Source organism: Vidua chalybeata, chromosome 9 (assembly GCF_026979565.1).
Source record: "Vidua chalybeata isolate OUT-0048 chromosome 9, bVidCha1 merged haplotype, whole genome shotgun sequence".
In the NCBI taxonomy this organism is placed as follows: Eukaryota; Metazoa; Chordata; class Aves; order Passeriformes; family Viduidae; genus Vidua; species Vidua chalybeata.
Genome location: NC_071538.1, coordinates 18,834,271 through 18,849,202, shown reverse-complemented (window position 1 = coordinate 18,849,202; position 14,932 = coordinate 18,834,271). Strand labels below are relative to the sequence as shown.

The 14,932-nt window shown below is 45.1% G+C and overlaps 1 protein-coding gene across 1 annotated transcript in view; it reads left to right on the top strand.

Moving 5' to 3' along the window:
* The first annotated feature begins 3,093 nt into the window (after positions 1-3,093).
* The window catches only part of LOC128792306 (vitellogenin-2-like), a 22,835-nt gene continuing 10,996 nt past the window's right edge, over positions 3,094-14,932 (top strand). The window contains exons 1-20 of the mRNA XM_053950593.1: positions 3,094-3,136; positions 3,488-3,508; positions 3,705-3,856; positions 5,622-5,873; positions 6,006-6,167; positions 6,294-6,442; positions 6,867-7,017; positions 7,123-7,280; positions 7,353-7,518; positions 8,010-8,135; positions 9,141-9,359; positions 9,784-10,001; positions 10,121-10,218; positions 10,631-10,755; positions 11,372-11,473; positions 12,064-12,183; positions 12,274-12,463; positions 12,802-12,895; positions 13,678-13,863; positions 14,068-14,212. Of these exons, the coding sequence (XP_053806568.1) occupies positions 3,097-3,136; positions 3,488-3,508; positions 3,705-3,856; positions 5,622-5,873; positions 6,006-6,167; positions 6,294-6,442; positions 6,867-7,017; positions 7,123-7,280; positions 7,353-7,518; positions 8,010-8,135; positions 9,141-9,359; positions 9,784-10,001; positions 10,121-10,218; positions 10,631-10,755; positions 11,372-11,473; positions 12,064-12,183; positions 12,274-12,463; positions 12,802-12,895; positions 13,678-13,863; positions 14,068-14,212 (2,874 nt within the window). The 5' untranslated portion in view covers positions 3,094-3,096. The remainder of the gene's footprint in view (positions 3,137-3,487; positions 3,509-3,704; positions 3,857-5,621; positions 5,874-6,005; positions 6,168-6,293; positions 6,443-6,866; positions 7,018-7,122; positions 7,281-7,352; positions 7,519-8,009; positions 8,136-9,140; positions 9,360-9,783; positions 10,002-10,120; positions 10,219-10,630; positions 10,756-11,371; positions 11,474-12,063; positions 12,184-12,273; positions 12,464-12,801; positions 12,896-13,677; positions 13,864-14,067; positions 14,213-14,932) is intronic.

Below are 14,932 nucleotides of genomic sequence, written 5' to 3'. Positions count from 1 at the left end.
AGGGTGGGGCTGCTCAAGCACAGCACCTGCCAAAGGCTCTGAAGCTGAGCCAGACCTCTGCACTTTGGGGGAGATGCCCCAGCATCTGTGCCCACCAAGAGTCATCGCTGCAACCACCCCCAGGGGGGCTCTGCCTCCTGCCCCCTGCCACAGGTCTGTGTGGGCATGGGCAGGGACGAGCTCATCTGCCCTGAGCAGTGGAGCCCAAAGCATTCCAGCAGACCTGGAGGCTGTTTTCTGCTTGCCTTAAGGCTGTGCTTGCAGGCTGGGCATGCACCCTGGGTGAATGGGATTTTGAAAACTCTTGAGAACATTCTGTAAAAATTGTGTTGTTTTGCTCTCCCAAGCAGCTTTTGCACCTTCAACGGATGCACGTACCTGAGTTTTCTTGTTTGGATATCAGTTTTATAGTTCAGAAAGGTAAAGTCCTTAGTACCAAAAGAAATATGTTTGAAAAGTCTAAATATATCGTTCTATGCAGTTTAAATGCTGCCATGGTAACCTGCAGTGCAGAATGATGGGGAGCTGGCAGCAGCAGTAAAGCCATGAGCTGGTGGGTTTGCTGCTTGCCTGGAACTCACACAGAGCAGTGATGGAAAGCACAGACTTTTCAGGTAACCTCAGGCTGAATCCAGCAGAATCCAGGGCTTTATGTAGCCCCTGTGGGCAATGCTGGCACAGACTTCCAGCTCCAGCTGGGGCAGCCCATGGGGCTCTTCTCTTCCCAACGTGCCAAGGCTGGAGCACAGTTTTGGGGGAATTGTTTTCTAGCAGCCTCAGCATCCTGGTGTGCTGAACCCCAGCAGTACCACCCTGGCAGGAGACCCTGGGTGAGAATCACCCCACCACCAAGGCAGCCAGAGCACCTGTGGGACCACAGGCCATGTGGGCTGTCCCCCTCATGAAGGCCTGTGGAGAGCCCTCAGGCAGCCTCTGCTCCTCTGCCCCACTGCCCTTGTGGAGGCAGCTGAGCACAGCTCGAGAGAAACGGGCTCAGCAAAATTGTTTGTCACCCTCACCATTTTCTTAGCTTGGGTTTTTTTTTTTCCTCTCTCTTTTTAATCCAGGTTATATCCTTCTGAGTAATACTAGTGTAAAAGGGCTGTGAATATATGGGGGCAAAAGCTGGGAGTTGAAATTGTTCTTGAAGTACTGAAGAAGTGACCTAGAAAAGGAGAGGTTTCAGTTTTATGGAGAAGTCACTAGAGACAAAGCCCTTGCCAGCAGGTTTAGGTGACCCTTAAAGCAGGAGAACAGATGTCCCCATGGCAGCAGTATGGCTGGGGTGACTGAGGATGCAGCATCCACTGCCCAAAGGGAGGGGTGGGGTGGGATGGGGATAAGATTCTGCATCCCCAGTCTGCAGTGCTGGTGGTTTTGGGGAGACTCTGCCCTTGCAGCTGGGTGCAGCGTGTACAACACTCAGTGAGGACCCTTATTTTGAGCAATGATGTTTGACCTTTATTTTGACAAGTCATTGTTATAGTGTGATGTTTCAGTGATCTAGTGTCATAATTTTGAGAATACAAGCATTGTTGCATTTAATATTGCCATCACAGCAGCTCTCTACTTGTACTGCCACTGACCTAAGTCCTTGCTGCCTGCAAGATGTCTTTTTAAAAAAAAAACACCCAAACCTGTGCAGCTGCATATCGTTATGCCATAATAGCTTTTGAGCCTTGAGGGCCAGTGGCCAGTAGCTTTATGCTCAAATCCTTTAAGTACATTTACCAAATCTAGAAAGACATGACAGAACTCTCTAGTGAATAGCTTGGCTTTCTACCAAGTGCTACCAATTTTACAAGAGAAGGGGTTAAAAAAATCAGGACCTGAATATAGAGCCAGTAAAAACACAGTGAAGGATTTGTCATGCTTCAAATTTCTTTTTTTTTTTTTGCCCTACAGATGTGATCTTTGATCTAGGAAGAAAATCCACTGTTTGTCAGACATTATAAATTATATCCCAACAGCTAATTATAAAACCCCATCAGCTAAACAGCATTACAAAAACTAAGCTGTCTTGGATAGGAGCTGCTGGTCTGCTGATGAGAAAATGAATCCAGTCCCTTCCCACAGTGAGCTGGGCAGCAGCAGCTTTGGTTCCCATCCACAGAGAAGGTTGGTAGGGAAGCAGTGGCCACACAGTGCCAGCACGAACCCCCCTGCCCTGTGCTGATTCCGAATGGAGCAGCTCCATGACGTGACTGGAGGGAGCAGGTGGACCCGGGAACAAAGCCAAAGCCTGGAGCCCAGAGTAGCCTGAGAGATCTGTGAGTTTGCCTACAGAGGGACAGGGAAAATGCCTGCTGATGAGAGAAGGGGGCTCCATCATGGGGTGAAGATGTCACCCCTTGTGTGATGTGAAGAGTTTGGGTGGCCTGCATGTTGTCCACCTTTGTTAAACCAAGAGGTTTGATCTGTAACACCTGTCAGCCTCACCAACACCTCTCCATGGCTAAACACACCAGTGAAAGGGACATGAGCCCTGGAAGAGAAGGCAGGTGAGGGAAGTGTGGACGTCAGCAGCATTTAGCCATGGCCCTCGTGACAATGACGGGGGCTTTGTGTTACTGGGTGAAGTCCCTGTCCTCAGAGAGCAGCTCTGTGCTGTCAGCCTGGCCCACTCACAGCAGGGCAGGGGTGGGCATGGTGTCACAGGAGAGCTGCCTAGATTTTGCACAATCCTGCTGGAGCACTATCAGTTAGATAAGCTGTGTGTCTTATGGTCAGGTCAGGATAACCCAGACAAAGTCAGCACAGACTGCAATAGCACCAGGTGCTTTCAGGGAGTATGGATAATTAGTAGTTTAACTTACATAATAATAAATTTTGGCTTTAACTGTGTTTTAATACTTTTAAGAAGTTGTTTCTAAAGGTACCTTCAAGGCATTCAGTTGGTAAAGTGAGAACAACAGAACTTGTGATGGTTTTGGTTCAGCAAAAATATCCATTGCCCTGACCCCAACCTCCTCTCCCTCAAAGGGTTTGTTGTGTGGTTGATAAGAAGTTGATAACTCAACAAAATTTACTGTGCCTGTTAATAATTCTTCTATAAAAGCCACAGATTTCCTCCTGTGGACTTCAGTCACTTTTAGCATGAAGGGATTCATCCTGGCCCTGGTGTTCGCCCTCGTGGGTAAGTTGAAGCTTTACCATCACTGCTGAGCTGTGACAGCCACTGTGATCCTGAGCAAATTGCATCTCCTTGGGGCTTTTCAGGGATATTTACAGCTTCATTTGCTGAAGCCCTTTTATAGCTTCAGCTGTAAACTGTTAGATTTCTGTGCTAAGCTCAGCAGCAGGAGAAAAGCCAAGCAAGCAGCAGCTAGTGAGCAGGGCTGGCATGGGCTTGGTGTCCTGGGAGTGTGGGGTGAGCCCCATTACTGGTGGTTTGCCAGCCATTAGCACGCTGAATTAATGAATAATACATCAAAGGATCTGCAGAAATGGTTTTTTTTCATGAACACTTCTCTTTCCTTCCTCACAGAGGGCCAGAAGCAGGACCTTGGTAAGTGGCTCCCCTGCCAGGCAGCAGCTCCCTTGCTGCCTTCTCTTGCTGCCTTCCCTTACTGCCTTGCCTTGCCCACTGCTTGCACCTGGTTTTTGGCAGTGGCAGCTTCACCTTTCTTTGCTGGGCTGGTTCAAGTAACGTCACAACAGTCATAGCCAAGGAAGTGCTTCTGTTATATTTTTTTTCCTAACAGAGCCTGTTTTTCATATGGGCAAGACCTACCTGTATAGCTATGAGAGTCTCATTATGCATGGGCTCCCTGACAGAAGCCTGGCCATGGCAGGGGTGAGGCTGGCCAGCAAGGTGGAGATCAGCCGTGTGTCTCACAGTGACCACCTCCTGCAGGTAAATCTCCATGGCCACAGGAACCCACCCACCCACCGATATCATGCAGCTAAAGATGCTTCCTTCATACCTTCAGGCTGGCAAAATAAGTGGCAAAAAGGTGTAGAGCTCCCACAAAAGCTATGGGCCCTACCCACTGCTGAGATGACCCTCCAAGCCCCTGCAGTTTCCCTCGGGCAGTGATGATTCCCCAGCAAGAACAGAGGTGTGGACATGGGCACTGAGCTCTGCACACCAAGGCATTTTGGAGAGAGCTGAGGGCACTGCTGAAGGGTCTGCAGCAGCATCCAGAATGCTTTGGTTACTGGCAGGGACCTACAGAGAGCACCACAGGCTTACTCACAGCCTGCTCCTCTGCAGGAAGGAGCTGGAGCTGCTCCAGCTCTGCTGCCATCAGTATGTGAGCCCCCTTGACTAAAGCTACCTTAGGTACCTTTTTTTTTAAGAAACATCCTTACCATAGTTTTACTCAGGTAACACTAAGCCTGAGTATGAACATGAGCATTCTAGAATGAAATATCCATGGTTTTTAACCTGGTCCATAGTCTAAAAGTCTCAGCACTAGAATTCAGATACAACATGAGATAGACCCAAATGTCTCCATTATCCCCCTTTTGATATTCTTTCCATAGGCATTAATTCATATGTGAAGAATTCTAATGGTAATGCCTGTATTTATCATAATGATATCAGATCTAGAAGCACTGTTACTCATCAAAAAGATTAAACCAAACAGCTTAAAATACTGGCATGGCACAAAAGACCACAGACTCGAGACTGAGAAGACAGCACCTGGAGAAAAAACTGTAAGAGCTGCCCTTAGCACTCACCTAGGAGTGTTCTCAGGCTGTAATCCTGCACATATATTAGTGAAACAGTGTGAAGGAATACCTATTGTCAAACTTTACACACGGCTGCAATTGCAGGCTCTGTGTAACCTCACTGGAGTTGCTGCAATGTTAGCAGTTGCAGACAAGAGCCTTGAGTAGGATTTAATTTGGGAAAATATGACAAGAGGCAAGCCACCCTTGCAACATTGATTATAAATGCCTAAAATAAAACAGAGCACTGAGCCCACACCTTTTCCCTCTGTGCAGGAACATGTACTTTGCTGCACGAGGGTGGGAGGTGTGTGTAAGTAAGGGACCAGATGGGTCTGTGCATGCAGGCACACACTTCCCACTAGGTAGCAGTCAAGGACTTGTGCACAGGCTTTACAGCCAGAGGAGCTCAGAGGGGTGTCAGCCACTTCCAACGGTGGGAGCTTCTGCGGTCACCTCTGCTCCCCCATCAGCTGTGCTGTGGTTTTGGTGCTCAGGGATGTGCTGGACCTGGAGCAGCAGCCAGAATAGTCCCTGTGTGTTCAGGCAGGCAGCTTGGGCAAAAATGCCTTGGCTGCCTTGGAGACTGAAGGGCGATCTCACTTGTCATCTGTGGGAAAGGAGTGAGTATCCTGTCTGTACTGATTACTGGTACCTGGCGTTTCACTCAGCCTACAAGCTTCATCAGACTTGCTGAACTTTTGAATTCTGTTCACATAATCTTATTTTTCTGGCAGAAATCCTTCATGGAAGTTTGCATTTTCAAGGATGCTTCCTAGGCTGAGCACAGGAGTCTGAGTTGGAAACTGTTTCCTGCAATGTTAGACAAGTGACTTTTGTCTTGCCAGGGATAAGAAGTGTGCAGTAATGCAGTGTTTCTGTATTATAGCACTATTTCAAACTGATGGCAAACAGTATGATTGTTTTCTGATTTTTGTTCACAGATTCGATCACCAAAGCTGGAAGAACACAATGGCTTCTGGCCCATTGATTCCTTCACTCCGTCTTCAAGGCTCTCAGAAACCATTGCTGCATGTCTCAGCCAGCCCTTTAAGTTTGAATACACTGAAGGAAGGGTTGGAAGTATTTTTGCCCCTGAGGAATGTCCCGTTCTGTGCACTAACCTAGTGAGAGGGGTTCTGAACATGCTGCAGATAACCATCAAAAAGACACAAAATGTGTATGAGCTACAGGAGGTTTGTTTTTTCCATTCTGATTTTACTTTTATTCTCATTTTACCATTAAAGAGTAAGTTATGCTTCCCAGACCATTTTCTTTGACCTTTTTATTGCTGTGGGAAGTTCACTGTGTTTAACCAATACTTGCAGGCTGGGATTGAAGGTGTCTGCCAAACCAGATATGTTATCCAGGACGACAGCCAGAATAACCGTGCCACCATTTCCAAAAGCAAGGACCTGATGGACTGCCAGGACAAAGCAGTGAAGAACCTGGGAATGGCATATGTCCGGCCCTGCCCCACCTGTCCCCTGGTACGAGCAGCATGGAGCCACCGCTGCCCTGCTTGGGCGTGAGCACTGATGCTTGTGGGCCTTTGGCGTCTCTGGGGGGCTGACCAGCCCGTTCCTGTTTCTGAGTGGGTCTCTTTGCACTTCTAGAAAGCCAGAAACATGAAGGGCACAGTGACATTCACCTACAAGATCAAGTATGACGACAGCGGGGCGTTGCTGACGTCCGCTATGTCGGACCAGGTGTACCAGATCTCTCCTTTCAATGAACCCAATGGGGTAGCAGTCACGGAGGCAAGGTAGGCACTGTGCATGTCCTTATGTTATCATAGCCAGGAGGAGATGCCTACAATTGGTTATATATTTACTGTTGATTTGTGAGATAACAAGAAGCATCTGGCCTGCAGCTGCCAAGGGCCAAAACACTGTACAGCCCTTGGGATGCCCAGCCCAGGATGCCCAGGGTGTTTCAGCTGGCCTGTGTCCTACTGTTTAGGCAACCTGAAACATCTGTCCAACCTCTCAGAGACATTAGCAAGCTCCCACAAAGGCTTTTGCAGTCATATGGCTTTTCCAGATAATCCCGAGCAATGGATGAACAGAGAAGTGCACGCTCCATTTGCAGTCCCTCTGGGTAGCCCTCAGTCTGCTCCCATGCTGTGCAAGCCCTCCATGCACAGCGTGCTTACTGTCTATTGATGCATTTCCCTCTTTCCCTTGAAGACAAGAGCTGTCTTTGGTCGGCACTAAAAGGTCTCCTACCAGTGCACCAACATCTCAGCTGCAAAACCAGGGGAGTCTTCGTTATCATTTCTCAGGAGAGCTACTCCAGATGCCAATTCCTCTAATAAGGATAAAAAATCCAGATTTACAGGTATTAGAGGCTTACTTTCACCCACTTTCACTATTTATAAGTTTAACAGGTCATCACATAATTACTTTAGACGTGGATCCTTCCAACTGTCTGTTTTTCCCACAGTTAACAGAGATGCTGCGGCAATTAGTTCAGAATAACGAGAAAGGAGCCACTAAAGAAGCTTCAGCCAACTTCTTACAAATGGTCCGGCTTTTTCGTGTAGCAACCCTTGATCAAATCGAGTCTTTGTGGCTGCAGTTTGTCAATGAACTCCCCTACAGGTAACTATGGCCTTCAGCCAGGCTTTCTGATCTGAGGCACACCGGGATAACGAGTCCTCCTTTTCCTGGCAGGCCTTGGTTCCTGAGCGCCATCTGTGCTGCTGGAGCTACTGACACGTTCAGATTCCTGAAACAAAAAATCCATGACAAGAAGCTGAACATCTGGGAAGCAGCAGTGACTCTCCCTCTCGCCTTCCATTTTGTTACACCAAACAAACAAACCCTGGAAATTGCCTCAGTGAGTACAGATCATTTGTCCTTTTGTTTTCCCTCTCACTCCTTTTTAAAGGTGAATTCATAGGATTATAAGTGAAAGATACAACATATTTCCATCTAAATTTGTAAAATGCAAGATATTAACAAAAATGGAAAATGCTTCAGAAAAGGTTCCCAAACACTTGTTGCCAAAAGTTTGTAATTATATTTTATATTAAACCCCACAGACTATAAGAAAACTGCTGTTGATTCTTTTTGCCACATCAGAAGTTAAAAACAAAAAAAGACAAACTCAAGAAAATAATATATAATCAATATCCAAAGAGCATACAGCATAACTGGGGCAAATCTACTTAATTTTCTTGTAGCTGAATGTCTAGCATTTGATTTAATTCCTGAAATTATTTAGAAAGAGCACAAATCAATTTTATCTATTTCTCAAATGCATTTATTGATAAATACAGCTCTGATTACTAGAAACAGTAAAAAAAATGATACTTCTTCCTTCTGCAGAGTTTTCTGACCTGTCCCCAAATCCAGAAAGTACTGATGCATAGGATAATTGTATACCTAGGATATGGTAGCATGGTGAATAAATACTGTGCTCAGGCTTTACTATGTCCAAATGAACTTCTTCAGGTATGTGACTCTCATTTCTTACTCATAAAAGCTGAAAATTTTTTAAAAGTGCCTTTAATTTAGCTCTCACAATGCTGGCAGTTAGGTAACTCACTATTTGCATGCCTCACTCAGCAATGCAAAGACAGAATGAAACACTGAGCTGGTGCCTTTGAAAGATCAGGCTGTAACAGTTCAGAATTTCAAATGTAGTACTAGAAGCCCATTGGGATAATGGATCCTGTAACCAGCCTGAAACTGAGTTAAGTTGTGACAAAACTTGGATTAAAGCAAAATAATTGTGATTCTATGATTCTACTTTGACATTAGGTAGAGTGTACTTAAAAAGACAGTAAAGTGTGAATATAAGCAAAGCTCTAGATATGCCATAGGTTAGGGCTTCCAAGGAAAGCTACACAATTGCATTTCACTGTCAGAAATATTCAGGACATTGTCCTTGGACTGTGCAGCTCCAGCTCCTTGCTCAGCAGGACCACAGCACTGAGAAGGCCTTGCTGGTGTTTGACATGTGTTTAAATCTTCCCAAAAAAAAAAGTGAAATAAAGCCAGGCCACTAGAATGGTAATTCTGCTTCTCAGAATAGCAAAACTGTTCAAGTAAACTTGAAATTTTTGTAGGAAGTGAAAAATGCAAGTGCAATTTGGCAGGGCTGGCAGAGGTGGCCCTGGGAATGACTGAGCTTGGCCTCAGCTCAGCACTGCCTTTGAACTTGCAACAGACTCTTTGGTGCAGGCACCCACCTGGGATTGTCTCCTACACTCAGGCTCAGGCACAATTCCAAATCAACTACAGCACTGTGCAAGGAGAAAACCAAGTTTATTTGTATGGTCCGTGTTTAGCACCCTGATAATGATGGTGAGATTTTTTTCCTGGGAGAAAGGTCAGAACAGCTCAGTTCTGGGATCTGCAGCAGTAATTGTTTTGCTTGCTATGGCAAGGCACATTTTTATGCACTACTACAAGATCATTACCTGGTAAGATTAACAGTGTCTGCTCCATTTTCAGCCACTCCACGACCTTGCTACTGAAGCTGCCAGCAAAGGTGATGCCAAAGACATGTCTTTGGCCCTGAAAGCCATGGGCAATGCAGGAGAGCCAGCCAGTATCAAACGCATCCTGAAGTTTTTGCCAACGTTTTCCTCATCTGCAGCTTCATTACCAAACAGAATTCATGCTGATGCTGTGTTGGCCTTAAGGAAAATTGCAAGAAAAGACCCTGCAAAAGTAACTGCAATTATTATTTAAACAAATGTCTTAAAGGGTATGGATTGGGTTTGCTTAGTGATTCAGGAATAACAAAGCCGTCAGGTAATGTTAGCAACTCTGGACAGGCTTCTCAGTTTACTGGTCTTCCTCTTGCCCACCCTGCAAACTCCTGACGTCATCCCATCCTTGCTGATATCCTGGGAAAGAGTGCTTTAGTCACTGCAATGCTCAGCCTAATGGCTGTTTCTCCCAGCCCTGCTCACTGTGCACCCAGCAATATCTTCATTTTCAGTGACACCACATCTCTTGGTGAGCTCCCATGCCCACATCTCTTGTTTAGGCTTCTGTTCTCTATCCACTGCAGAGCACATATGCACTGTTATGGAAGCACTGCTCGCCAGGAAGTTGTGGGCTACTCAGAGGTTCTATCTTCCTCCTGTAGGTAAGGGAGCTCACCCTCCAGGTCTTTATGGACAGCACGCTTGCTCCCAATGTCCGAATGGTGGCTTGTGTTGTACTCTTTGAAACCAAGCCTGCTCTTCCAACAGTAGCAGCTCTGGCCAGCTCGCTGCTCACAGAGCCCAGCCTGCAAGTAGCCAGTTTTGCATATTCACACATGAAGACTTTGGCAGCAGGCAGGATCCCACAGCTCTATAAACTGTAAGTAGAGAAAGAAGTACATTTTTAGTAGAAAATTGAGATTTTTTTTTTTCCTTGTAGTTTTCTAAGAATTTGGTCACAGTCGACTCTCTTCATATGACTTTAATTCTATTACTCAGATCTGCTGCTTGCAACATTGCCATTAAACTCCTGGGCCCCAGACTTGACAGGCTGAGCTATCGCTACAGCAAGGTCATTCAGATCAGTGACTATTCCTGTGAGTACCAGCTGCACTTCCCCAGCTTAGGTAGCCAAATGCCTCTATTGTGTTCTGTGATTTTCATCCAAAATCCAATCATGAACTGTGAGTTTAGTGCACTCTTGAAATAGAAAAGGCAGAACTTCCTAACATGCAAAATTCCCTGAGACTCTTCCAAATCCAAATCTCTGGTATCTGCTGGGGAAAGTGGTGCTTGCACATAGATTTTGGCCTCCTTCTTCAGTCTCTGGGGTTGTGTTGACTCTGCCCTAGAATAAAGTCCTCCTCTTGAGGTTGCAAGCTTGAGGACCTGTGGGACTGAACCCTCACAGAACCCCTTGTGATCTACTAGAGCACGTACCTGAGGTGGCTTATGTGCACCAGACACCTTGGAGACCTTAATTTCTGCTGCTTTTTGTTCCTGTGACAGCCCAGTATCAGGCTGGTGCCATTTGGAGGGTCTACCTAATGAACAGTCCCAGCACCATGTTTCCATCTGATATAATCACAAAAGTAAGAGGCTATTATGCAAACACTGCAACGGATATTATTGAGGTAAGTACTGCATTAAGGCAGCCAGCTTTTGGACTGTGATGTAGTGTTTAACTCCATTTCTGGCTGTGAGGGCGGACGTGGAAGGGAAAATTTAGATAATGATTATGATTTTACTTAGGCTTCTTCTTTTATTTGGGCTTCTTGACACATACATTCATCAATGAACACATCCAGTTTAGGCATGTAAGTCTAGGAGCGGGGGAAAGCTTATGCAGCAGCACATCCCTCTGCCCACCTAAAGTCACGTGGGATCCAGGGTATTTTGCATAAATACAGGGAAATTAAATTTCAGCCAGCAGTACAGCCAGGGCAACACAAAGCTCCATGTAACAGCATGCAGGAATTCACACAGCTTCTTGAGCAAGCTTTGCAGCCTGGGCTGAGTTCTGCACTACCCTAAAATTATCCCTGCTGACTAATTTAAGGCTGGCTGGCTCAGCATGTCCTCAGCATCTGCAGCCATAGCCTGCAGCCATCCATCAGGTAGATGAGTCCTTATAATGCAATGGCCTCATGAAACAAGTATTTTGTGTGGCTTCAGTGAGTTAATCCCAGGCTCAAGAGTTTTCCTGAGCTCTCTTGTACTTGGGCTGTGATACCTGACTCTTTCCTGCAGGTGGCTTTCCGGTCACAAGGCCTAACCAAGCTTCTGAGGAAGCAGAACATTCCCTTTGCTGAGTATGACACGTACAAGACCCTGAAGGAGCTGGGTAAATCGGTACGCCTGGGCACCCTTCTGACCTGTCTGCATCAGACAGCTCCTCACAGCACCAGGGTTGCATCACCCACCCACTGAGCCATCCCTTTGATGTTTCTGGAAGAAAGGAGTCTGTCATCCTGTTCAGTCATGGAAAGCTGTACTTACATTGTACTTACTCTCTCAACAGATGCCACCTTTTCACTCAACATGTGTCAGCTCTTAATGTATAGTACAAAAGATGAGGTTGCTGCTGGGAGCCAAAACGTTTTAAAGTGTATGTTAGAACACACTAAGTGGTTGTTCTTCTCTTTTAAAATGATAATTGAATAAGGTTTTTCCTTCATGAGTCCTTGGGTGTCACCTACTACTTACAGCAGCAGAAATTACCAAGCCCTTACCTCATCCTTACATGGGGAAACTCTCTCTGAAATCAGCTGTGCAATATAAGAAAGGCCACATTGGTTCAGACCTGTAATGTCTATTGGGTTTTTGGCAAAGGAAGCACAGTTCTCATCCTTCAGATGGGATCTGCTCTTTGTTAATGCATTGTTCCATTTTAAGTGTTATTTTCTGCTTCTTCCCTTTCTCCCCATGTCTCCTAACCACAGCTTCTGGGATGGAAAGAACTGCCACCTGAAGACCCCTTGGTATCTGCTTACATCAAAGTATTGGGTCAAGAGATTGCCTTTGTTGACATTGACAAAGATGCCATTCAACAGATGATGATGGTACTGACAAGGCTGCTGACTTTTTGTCTGCAATTCTGAATAATTTCCCTTCCGTGTCTCCTCTTACCTAACCTATTTCTTTATTTCCAGAGACTAACTGGATCATCAGACTGGCAGCCAGTGGTGAAAAAAGTGATGGAGGAGGTCCAGAGAGGCATTTCAGGCCGATGGACCCTGCCAGTGCTGGTGGGTGAGATGCGGCACATCGTCCCCACCACTGCTGGCCTGCCCCTGGAGTTCGGGCTGTGCGGGGTCGCGGTGGCCCAGGCTGCGGCTGACGGTGAGCTTGGGAAGCCAAACTGAGCAGCTTCCCCACAATAACTGTGGGTCCAATCCCTCTGCTGACATTAAATCGTTCTATAACCTTGAAAAATACCCCAGTAATGTCAAAACCTTAGTGACCAGTTGCCTCCAAAGGGTTTGAGAAGTAATTAGGATATTTCACTGAGGCATATATTTGTATAACTCTGGTTTGGATTAACAGCTTTAAATAACCATGTAAAGTATTTCAAAATGTAAAAGCACTGCTCTTGCATTAACTACTATGCTTATTGAAAGTATTTTATCACCAGAATTTATTGTTTCTCTGTTCATATAATTTCTGTCTGTCTTTTTCAGTGGATGTAAAGGTGTCACCAACAGTATCTGACAATTTTAAACCCTCACAGTTGTGGGAAACCAAGATGGATATTCATGCTGACATCAGACCAAAGTAAAAATTACATATTTATTCACATACACACACAAGCAGTTATAGTTAGTTATAGTTATAGTTAGTTATATCTGACATAGCTATATGGTGGCATGTAGCTATACAGGGATCTTGTCCCAGATTTTTGACAATTGTGCTAGTCTAGAGCAGCAAAGTTGTGAGAAAGCAACACAATCCCCTGATGCTTTACAACCCTGCAAATCCAGTAGTATTCATAGTATCCCACAGGATACTATGCTGTTCTGCCATTGCTAGAAATGCTTACATTTGTACCTATCCAATGACTAAAGATACTAAGATGTGAAAATAAGTTATTTTACGTATCAAGTTTTTACAATTTCGGCATAGAATCACATCATCACCTGGCATAAGCCAGAAGTATTTCAGGGGGCAAGGGGAAATGCTTCTGGATCTGCAAAAGCAACAGTACTAATAATGATAATGGTAACAATGATGATAATAATAATAGCAGTGATAATATTTTAAAAATAGGCAGAATCTGAAGTTACGAGATTCTGGCGTTAGCTTGTCCTCAAGCAATGACAATGACAATACCAGTGACAATGCAGTCAGAAGGTCCACGTTAGCTTTGTTTTTCAGACAAATCACATTTTCCAGTGGCATCTTAGCTTTTTTCTTACCCTGTTGTGATAAATCTCTTCATTCATCAGTAGTGGGTCTTACAATAAAAAGAACAGCGTGAAAATGTACTTTGGCATTTCAAAGTTAAATTTTTGCATATTAATATATAATTATGCCTGGTTTTATTTCTACTCTTTCAGAGCATATTTTCATATGATTGCAATGATGGGGATTAATACACAGTACTTTCAGAGTGGTTTTGAATATCATGCAGAGTTCAGTGCCAACACTACAATGAAATTTGATGCCAGGATAAATATGAAAGAGAAAAATTTGAAGATTGAAACCCTTCCCTGCCATCAAGAGGTTGAGCTCGCAGCTGTGAGGTACAGAAGAGCTTTTGTCATTTTGCTTGCTCTGTGTTACTGATTTTGAGTTCCCTGTTGTAAAACCACAAGTATACAACTACTTATTAAGGTCTGCCGTGCCTCAGCAGCCACATAAAGCTTAGTACAGTCTTTTTTGCACCAACAAAAATAGGTAGAGTGAAAGCAGAAGGCGTTACTTTGTTCCATTTATCACCTCCACAGGAGTGAAGTTTATGCTATTTCAAGGAACATGGAAGAAGTAGATTCTGAAAAGAAATCTCAGATTTTCCCCAAAGGAGAAATACCAAGTATCTCTGACCAGCTACTGCAGTCAACAGAAGGATCTTCAAATCCTGGTAGCTGGAAGGTAAGAAAGCCTCTTGCCACCTGTACTGCAGACAGGCAGAGAGCAGAGAGCTCCTTGGAAGGGCTGGGCACCCCTGACATGGGAGCTGGCTAACCAGATCATAGGAATGGAGAAACACAGGAATGGAGAATTCAACAGGGGCCTGGTATTTCCCTATTTAATATTTCCCTATTTAAGCCTAAAACCCAGTGAGTTCATAACATGATCCTTCACAGTCCATTCACTTTCTTCACTGCATGCTGGCAGGGCTGCTTTGACAGCATGTCTTCCAATTTCTTCACAGTCATGGGAAGGTGTCTGAAATTCACATTCTTTGTACAATATCTCATTTTTTTCTGAATCAGACTAATGTGAAAAATACGGTTCTTGGTCAGGATATAGATTTTTCTTCCTGAATGCTGAGATAATCCTGAGTGGATTGCAGAAGCATTTTCTTTCATGTGCTCTTCAGCTTCTGAGGCTGGCGTGGGAAGGCTACGCTGGCTTGCAGCAGGAGGGCTGGAAGCCTGAAATGGCTGCAGAGGGAACAGACCCTCCAAAGAGCCCTGCAGGTTCTCACTGAGTAGTGTATTTGTGAAGCACTGCCTGAGAAAGGGTGGGCAGGAGAGCTGTCCTCTTCCACAGAGCATTTTGCAGGAAACCCACTGCTTCCAGTGCCTGGATCTCTAATTCTAAGCACTGTTTCCTTCTTTAAGCAGGACTGTCATCATTCTCTTCATT